Source organism: Canis lupus, chromosome 26 (assembly GCF_011100685.1).
Source record: "Canis lupus familiaris isolate Mischka breed German Shepherd chromosome 26, alternate assembly UU_Cfam_GSD_1.0, whole genome shotgun sequence".
Lineage (NCBI taxonomy): Eukaryota > Metazoa > Chordata > Mammalia > Carnivora > Canidae > Canis > Canis lupus.
In genome coordinates, this window is record NC_049247.1 from 17,940,709 (window position 1) to 17,950,143 (window position 9,435).

General features: G+C 45.0%; 1 protein-coding gene across 3 annotated transcripts in view; it reads right to left on the reverse strand.

Moving 5' to 3' along the window:
* The window catches only part of UBE3B (ubiquitin protein ligase E3B), a 54,897-nt gene extending 45,671 nt beyond the window's left edge, over nt 1-9,226 (reverse strand). Inside the window, exons 1-7 of one of the 3 annotated variants that reach the window (XM_038575391.1) lie at nt 9,070-9,226; nt 5,467-5,569; nt 3,823-4,004; nt 3,550-3,670; nt 2,130-2,189; nt 1,603-1,707; nt 33-129 (exon numbers count right to left, since the gene is read on the reverse strand). In XM_038575391.1, coding sequence (XP_038431319.1) covers nt 33-129; nt 1,603-1,707; nt 2,130-2,189; nt 3,550-3,670; nt 3,823-3,983 — 544 coding nt within the window. In that variant the 5' untranslated portion in view covers nt 3,984-4,004; nt 5,467-5,569; nt 9,070-9,226. The other 2 variants (XM_038575392.1, XM_038575393.1) reach the window with 2 other exon arrangements.
* Between the last annotated feature and the right edge of the window lie 209 nt (nt 9,227-9,435).

Here is a 9,435-nt window from a genome sequence, read left to right on the forward strand (position 1 = left end):
TTGGGAAAGGTTTAGAAGCAAGTCCCACAGACCTTTCCCACGGAGAATTTTCCACGTTGAAGTGTCTGTGAAGGTGACAAGCATCGTGAGGTACAGCGTGATAAGTCTGGAATCCTGTAAAATTTCAGGCTGGAAACAATAAAGAGACTAAGAGTAAGACATATGCCCTGCAGTCTCCAACAGTGAAGCATCCATTTACAACGTGCTTGGATGCACCTGGCTTCTGGTAGGTGAGTCGGTACTGTTGGGGTTTATTCTTTTTCTCTTAGGGAATGACCACTTTGGGAGTAAAAGAACAGCAATTTTGGCACACTAGTGCTCAAGCATGGAATCTGAAACGCTCTTGAGAATTGAGAATTCTTGGAAAGCAAGCTGACTGGAGCTATCTTGCTCTGTGTGTGTGTGGGGGGGAGTATGCATGCATGTTCACTGAAGCAGGGGAGCAGAAATGCAATTGAACATAACAGGGACTCTGAGCTTAGACTCCTGGCTTTACCACTTCCTAGCTGTGTGATTTAGGGCAAATTGCTTAGCCTCTGTACCCATTTCCTCAGCTGTTGACTAGACGTAGGATCATTGCTTTCTTCATAGGCTTGTTGTTAGAAATGAATGGATTAATGTATATAAAGCACTAAGAACAGTGCGTGGCACGTAGAGAACTCTATGTAATACTGGCTAATATCATAATCATAATTCATGATTGCTGCCAGGTCAAGGCCAAGTGAGTCATTCATAAGTGCCTTAAGGGAGATGACTAGGAATAGATCACTGGGGTCTCTGGGGACATTTGCTCCATCACTCAGCTACTACCCAAGTCATTGCCAAGCCTCTGCCCCTGAAACCTCTCCCCACATCATGCAAAATGAAAATGACTCACACCCCTGCCCACCTTCTCTTAACACAAGAGTGAACACAGGATTAGGAAAGGACAGTGGCAGTGTCCTCTTGCCACTGTGAGCAGCTCAAGGTTGAGACCAGGATCCCACTGGGCCTTTATGAGTCCTCTCAGATTTCTAAACTAGTTGGGGAGGCCTCTCTTTTCTCTTTGGTCAAAATAAGGTAAGGATGTGAGGCCAGAACTACTGGCTACTATGATTTCGCAGGAGAGAACTCCCTTCATTCCAAAAGGGGGAAGGGATGAGAGAAAGGGACAAGAAGTAGAATCCTAGAAGTTCCTGGCTCTGGTAATCCCTGGCTGCCATGTTACAGACACTATTCTATGAAAGATAATCTCTTTCTTGCTTAACTTGTATGTATTATTAGCTGCACTCATGCTGGGTTTTGGTACTTTTAACAAGAGGCCTGACAAGTATAATAATATAAATAATAAATTATATCAAAGAAATGGAAAGAAAATCAACAGATTCACAGGCATCGAGACTATAGTAAATATAGGCCAACGTTAAAAATATCATATGTGAAAGAAGGGCTCATTCTGATAACAGTATCTAACTTGCTCTCTTAGACTGGGGCTCTAATAATTTCTTGCTAGACTCTGGCAAACTTCCAAAGGAATAACCTATGAAGGAATCATGAAGACTCTCAAAATATACTCTAAAGGCCTCCAATGAGAAGGATATATTTATGGGTGTCTTGTTTTACCTTGAGCTGCTCAAGAAACTCACAGCAATACCAAAGAACATGTTTGATCTGTTTAATCCACAGGAGAGTGAGATCCTTGGAAAGAGCCAGGGACACATACCACACCTATAAGCAGGAAAGAGAGAAACGTAATGGGCAGGTACAGGGACCAAATCACATATGTTATAGCTCCTGGAACGGGACCAATTCACTAGGCCCAGTGCCAGAGAAGCCCACGGAGATGAACCAGTGAATAAGCAGTGAGTAGGATTTCTTTTAAGGTTAAACCCAGAGATAAAATAGCCTACTAAGGGAATTTATCTTCCTGAGTAAGAGGTAGGAGCAGACCATAACTCTTAGATAATGAAGAAACTAAGAAAATCAGTTGTACTTTGTTAATGTTTTGATCCATTACTTACACACGGAAGAGGGGGTGTACATATGCAGAGTCATACTGAAAAAAATCATAATGTTCAGCAGGGACTTTCAGAGTTCAAGACACTGACCTGAGAGTTTGTGGGAAACTTCCCAGCCCCCACCCCACTTACCTTGGGTTCATTCTCAGCCTCCATGCTGCTCAGGATACAGCGACACAACTTCTCAAATCTCTGCAAAGAGGCAGAGTGGTGGTTATAAATTCCCACAACCAATGTTGAAACGGGAAAGAAGTGTCCTCTGGGCACCTGGCACTTGCAGAGACTCAGATGATGCCAGATGACTCACATATGTGACCGTATTTAATTCTCTCTCATAGATACAGAAACTGAGGATCAGAGAGGCTAACGAAAGGCTCTTGAACTGGTGGCCGATGGGCTGGATGAGCTCTACATGTGTGTTTTGGATGGGGGCTCCTTTGGAAAAATGAAATTAATCTGGCAATCTGGGCCTGCACTCCTGCAGGACAGCAGCTGTCCCCTGAATTGTGTTCTCCTGTTGGCCATTCCCTAAGGACCACCAACACAGACTTTTGCCTCACAAACTATCATATCATCACTTTTCTCTTGAAATGAAAAAGGAAAGAAAGTGGAAACTAGAAACCAAGTCACACTGTCTACACCAACTCTGGATCCACCCTCAAAAGTGCTATAGCCCCAGGCAGCCAACTCATTTTTCTAAACTATAGTTTCCAAAAGGGATCACCTCACTGTACCTGCCTATCCTCATCTACATGACTGTGTGTCCACCAACAGTGTAGTTCTGCCTTTCTGGGCTACAGGCTCCACAGGGCTAGAGACCTTGCCCATCTTGTTTCCTTCTGAGGCCCCAGTGCCTAGAGGAGGGTCTGGCACAATGGGATGCTTAACAGTATCGAATGCCTAACCTCTGGGACACAGAGGCACTCCTCAATGGTACTATTTCAGCCAACTCACTGTTTCCCTGGAATTATTTCTAGGCTGATCGTTCTACTCCCAAATGTGCAACCAGCATGTCTTCCTTGGTTTATAGGATTTGAAATAAATTTCAAATTAGCTACCAATTTTTACAAATGTGCACAGGATCTCCAGCACCTCCTTTAAATATCAGAGTTGCAGTCCACCACTGGCTAGAGCCCAAGAGTGGCTGCCTACCCTGAGTGGGCCTGCCACAGACTCCATCACTCCCTCTGATGTCCTCATCATCCTCCATCACAACCACCTCCCATCGAGTTACTGCTCATTATGATTTCTCTTATGTTTTGTACTATAAATGACTTCTTTTACTTATTTGCCTAATCTGCCTGGCTCCTGTTTGCATCTGAGTCCAAGTGTTTATCATAGTCTATGTAAAAAGAACCATGATGATTCTCAGAAGCACAGGGCATAATGCCTAAAAAACACATCCCAAGAAAAAAAGGGGCAGGATGTCACAGTCACAGAGTCTATCTTGTAGGCTCACTGTGAGCCTACAATTCACTGTGTGAATTAGTATTTAGAAGATACTTTAAAAAGACCTGGCCAATGGGAAGCAGAGTGTCCACCATTATTTTACCTCATTATCCTCTTTAATTCTGAACAGGAACAGCAGTTTCCTGGCAATCTTAAAAATACAAAGTGCACTTCTTTTACTGGCCTCAGCATCATCTGCTTTAAAAAACTCATCGATCTCTCTCCTGGGTAGGGCAGGGCAAGGAAAAAAAAAAGATATTTTAAATTAGGAGCTCACAGCAGCTGGAAGGCTTTTTAAGAACTGTAGAAGAAAACACCATCTTTCCTTGCTATTAATTGGGAGTAAAGGAACATGTGCTGAGTCCCTGGTGCCCACCTGATTTCTCTTTGCAGCCGACTCCGACACAGGAAACTCCGAACATGGGCCTGAATCTCGACAGCTGCCCGCTCCCGTTCCTTCTGCACAAGCCTTTCCTCTCGAGCTTGACGGGCCCTATCGATGAACCATGCTCTCGAGGTCTGAGAAACGGTGAACATGTTTGCAAACTTGCACGAACCCTGTAGGGAAAGTGGCAAGCGGCCTCTGTAGGTTGTTACAGGAAAAACACACACAGGAAGGGGCTCAGGAGCCAAGGGTGGGCAGGCACTCGGGCAGCAGAGAGCTACTCAGGGCCCTTCTGTACCTTCCAAAAGGACTAATAGCTCTCCTGGCACAAGTCCCAACTTCCAATTGGCTCCTTTTATGCAACTCATCCAGAGCAGCAATGCTCTTTCCTGTATTAGATAATTACATTTTAAGAGAAAGAACACAGCATCTGCCATAGGATATGGGCTCTGTAATCCTTAAACAGATGAACAAAGCATGAACTGATTCCATCCCTAAAGCTCTAATGCAAACCAGGCATCCTCCAGGTCAAAGGTTCCTAGATATCTGAATTTTCTGGAACAGTCTAACAATGAGCAGTCACATTTATTTTGCCAAGTCAAGACTTGAAGGGAAAAATAATCAACCATAATTATTTACTGTCATCATTATTTCAGCCATTCACTTGACAAATATTTACTGGCATCTACTTTGTGCTCAGCATAAAAGAAACCCTTAATTTTTTTTTTTTTTTGAAAAAGGGCCATTTTAACACTAAAAAATCCAAATGTGTGTGATTCCAGAATGCAAGACACACTGTTAAATTGACTGGTTTTATGTATAACTTACTCTGCCATCCTTACTGATCCCATCCTGCCAAAGGCCAATGAGGAGTTTGGAGCAGAACTCTGCCATCCACTGACTGGCATATTTTGGACAGAGGTTCTAAATTATCCATTACATACATTTTTACCTAAATCACTAGTACCTGTCTTTTCCCAAAGAGGTGGCTTTGGCTATCAGCCTAGAGCACACAACACTGGTCCATGGAGCCTCCCACTCTGAGATGATTTCTTTGGATGCTTGAAAACTGTCATTCTATCCCAAATATATAATCAGCCCAGCTCACAAAATTACTGAAATTGATTACTCAGAAATCCAGGTTTCTGGAAAACAATCTCTTTACCGTGTTACCTCCCTCAAAGCAGTGCCCATGTGAAAACACCATCAAAAAATAAAAAGGCACCTGGGTGGCTCAGTGGTTGAGTGTCTGTCTTTGGCTCAGGGCATGATCCCGGGGTCCTGGATTCAAGTACTGCATTTGGCTCTCTCTGGGGTGTAGGCTTCTCCCTCTGCCTATGTCTCTGCCTCTCTCTTTGTGTCTCTCATGAATAAATAAAATCTTTAAAAATAAAAGAATAAAAAGCTCATTCAGAGCTCCTCCTATGTCAACATACTGAGGTCTGTGGTCCCTCCCTTTTCAACACTGATTCACATCTGTTAAACAACAAGGCTTTCCCATGGGTCTCTCGTTGTTAATTGTCAAAACAAATGAACAAAGTCCCACATGATCACAGGAGGGAGGGTAAGAAGACAGGGTGGGAAAAGATAGCAGTCTCCTGAATCACTTGCTCTGCCCAACAGAATAGAGCTCACCTGAGGACCTGCCTGTGACACAGAAATGCCAGGTAATCATTAGTGATGTTCTAGAGGGCTCACAGCTCAGGGCAGCTACTCACTTCAGAGGCGCTGGTCTTCTCTGGCAGAAGCAGAAGGGAAAAAAAAAAAATCAGATTCAGGGTTAAGTTTTATAGGTAGGACATCCTCTATCTTCCTCAGTGAATAAAAGTAACAAAAAGTGCCTCTGGTTTAAAACAACACTAGTGGGGCACCTGGGTGTCTCAGCTGGTTAAGTGTCTGCCTTTGGCTCAGGGTCATGATCCCAGGGTCCTGGGATAAAGCCCCATGTCTAGCTCTCTGCTCAGTGGAGAGCCTGCTCCTCCTCCTCCCTCTGCCTGCCTGCTGCTCCTCCTGCTTGTGCTCTGTCGAATATATATTAAAAATTTTTAATTAAAAAAAATAAAACACTAATGTCCTTTTTAGTTAACATCTGATCTAAATGTTACACCAGATCTCCCCAGGCCTTCAGTTTAAAGGGAACAGACTGAAAACCATCCCAGAGAAGATGAATTAAAGCTGTACATGCAATAAATAAATAATAATAATAATAATAATAATTAATAATAATACTGTACACACTTTAGGATAGTAAGCAACAACAAAGGGGATGGAATGTTAAAAAACCACAGAAAATTATGTTTGATGTTTTTTAATGTATGATAAATGTTTATTCTGGAGAAATGAAGAAAGAGTTGGCAGTGAACCAATATGATCCCAATTAAGAAGAAAAATGCATGTGCACAGAGACACAAAGCCGGGGAGAAAAAAACAAGTGTTGAGGGTAGCTGTTTTGAGGTGGAGGGATTATGGGAAGTTCTGCATCCCTGAACTGGTCTGTTTTATAAATTTTCTGCAGAAAGCACATGGTGAGGCAGCATGGTACTAAGAGGCACACATGCTGTGGAGTCACACAGAGCTGGAGCAGGTCCCCAGCTCTGCCAAGTACTGCAGAGAGATGCCTCAGAGGCTTTCTGTGTTCACGTCTTCGTTGGCAGAGGCTGAGGAGGACCAAGTGAGATGGTGTACGTCAAATACCTATCAAGGTGGCTGATAGATTGCAGTCAATAAGTCTAATCAATGAATTATTTTTTAGACTTTCTTAAAAACTCTTCAGTAGAGGCTCTCATCTGCACAGTCACTCAGGTTCTTCGGGTAGGAAATAATGCTGCAACCGTTACATTCCTCACCCATTAAATTTTGTCCTATCCTTGGGTGCACTAAGATTCACCAATCCTGTCACTTGGGCTATGACCCTGTTTAGATTGGGTAACAGCTTCGAGCTCCTGAGAGCTGCAAAAGAGAGGGCCCAAGCTGTGAGCACTATGGTATGATAGTTCCTTAACATGTAGACAGTCCCTCATTGTGGTGGAAGAGGAGGAGCGCTGTGTGAGGGGTGAGGAGAGGGAGCTCTTCTCAGTGGAAAAACAGGAGGTTGCATAGGCAAACTGCGACAAAGTAGCTGTAAGACTATCTCAAAACTTTCACTTCTCCCAGGGGGCCTTGCAGGAGAAGATCTCTTCCTTGAGATTACCATCCCCTCAGGAGGCTGTATGTTGGTTTCTGTTTACACCATGTAATAGCCTATATACTATGCAGTTTTTCTAATTCCTTCTTATTCACCTATCTGCCTAGAATCCACTAGTTTACCAAACAAAACATATTTTGAAGTCTTAAAGTATGTATCCAAAGTAACTGTAATGAAGGATTACACAAACTTTGACATAATCAAACAAAAGGCTGTATGTAGTAGAAAAAGCCTTGCATCAGACAAAGTACCCTTGGTTCTTTTTAGTTCTGGTTCTACTTCATTTGGTCAAATTGCTTATCCTCTCTAGGCTTCAGCTTCTTTATCTATAAATTGAGGATAATAGTACCTACCTCCTAGGGGTGCTAAAAGAATTGAAACATTTACACTTCTATTCTGACTTAGTCATCATGACACTGTGATTACGATTAAGTGGAAAAACATTAACAAGGAGTATCTCAAAGCAGATAGCATGTAACTGAGCTTTGCTATATATAGCACCTAGACTTTAAAAACAAAACAAAACCCAAATTAAGGAATTAACCCAATTTAGGAAACAATGATATATGTGGAAAAATTAGAAACACAAGAGGGCAGTGATAAACCAGGATTATTTATAAAGGAAAATAAATTAAGTATCCACTACGTGTCCCGTCCTTCTACATAGTAAGACCAGCAACCCTGTAACATCATTTAGTTACATCCCATAGTCCACCTTAGACCATTTAGTAAGGAGCAGAGCCAAGATTTTAATACTAAGAGACAGGCCTCAGATGCTTTTCTATGTCTACAGTCCCATGGTAGCTGCTCAAAATCAGTCTTCCCTGGATGAGGTCAGCTTCATGCAGAATTATGAAAGAGTCCAGAGGGCATCACTCACAGTGAAGCATCCTAAGTATCAACTGCTGTCTGAGCCCAAGAGGATTTTCCCCCTATGGACTAGCTGGGCAGCCAGGTTTAGTGACCACCACCAATCTGTTAAGGGCAGATCATGTTTCAGACACTGTACAGATATTTAACCAATTTTGTCTTTCCAACAGCTCTTGAAGGTCTCAGTGGCCCAATTTTTAAAGAACAGGCAAGGGGAGGGGGGGCAGCCTGGGTGTCTCAGGGGTTTAGCGCCGCCTTCTGCCCAGGGCCTGATCTGGAGACCAGGGATCGAGTCCCACGAGTCCCCGGTCCGGCTCCCTGCATGGGGCCTGCTTCTCCCTCTGCCTGTGTCTCTGCCCCTCCCCCCCATGAAAACATAAAATCTTTTAAAAATTTGTTTAAAAAAATAAAGAACAGGCAACAGGACTTAGGCCATTAATAACAGCATTTACTGAAGGCTACAGCCCATCTAGGAGCATGTTACGGATCCCACCTTCACACGGAGAAAATGAAATGTAGAGGGAGCACGACTCAGGAGAGGTCACTCGTCTCCCGAATTTGAAGCCGCGTCTAACTCCAAATCAGTTAAGTGAAACAAGTAAGACCCAAGGGACTCGGCCACTCCCAGGACAGCGAAGAAAAGCTGAGAACGCAAGGCTGCCTGTAGGGCTGAGCAGAGTCCGAATAGACCAAGTTTTTCCTATTGAAACCATTAACACCAGCTGCCTACCGAGCGCCGAGTGGCAGACGCTAAAACTTGCATTACACAAACTCCTATGCGAAACGAGCTGATCGCTCCATTTTACAGAGCAAGAAACCGAGGCTCCGAGAGGTGAGGGAGCTCACCCAAGGTCACACCGCGAGTCAGCGGGGCCTGAACTCCGGTCTGGGGGCTCCTGGGCCCAGCATCTCTCCTCGGCATCGACAACCACCATAACAAACCTTCACCCAGCACCGGTCTGTCTATAAAAGCCTATTCTCCCCACAGATGAATAGGGGTGGAAAGACGACGAAGGGGACACCCCCGCCGCCCCGAAAGCCAGCCCCTATAGCACCTGCCCTTCGACTTGGGGAGGCAGGGACCCCGCCAAAGGGCCCCTTCCCTCAGAGTCCCCGCCGTCACCTCCACCCGGACACCCCAAGACCCCGTTTCCACTCGCTACCCGCAGGCCGTAGATCTTTACCCGCTCCAGGCCCCCCGCGCTCGGGGTCGGGGCCGCAGCTCCCGCCGCCTCAGCCCAATACCCTCGAGCTCTGCCAGACCCGGGGCAGCGGTCGAGGCCCGACCGCCATCTTGCCCCGGGGTGTCCACTCTGAGAGCTCCGCTGGGAACCAATTATCCAGTTCCGGGAAACGACAGTTCCGCAGAGCGTCTGCCCTCGGGAAGGACGACCTCCTTGCATCTTGCCCTCTTCTCTGGAAGGTGGGGGGGGAAAATGGACCCCTCATCAGGCTAATGCCTGATCCAGCTCAGAAGTGATGCCACCTACTCCAGCCGCAGAGGCTGGAAGGAACGCGGCCGACGTGTAGGTTTACGACGGACCCTTTAC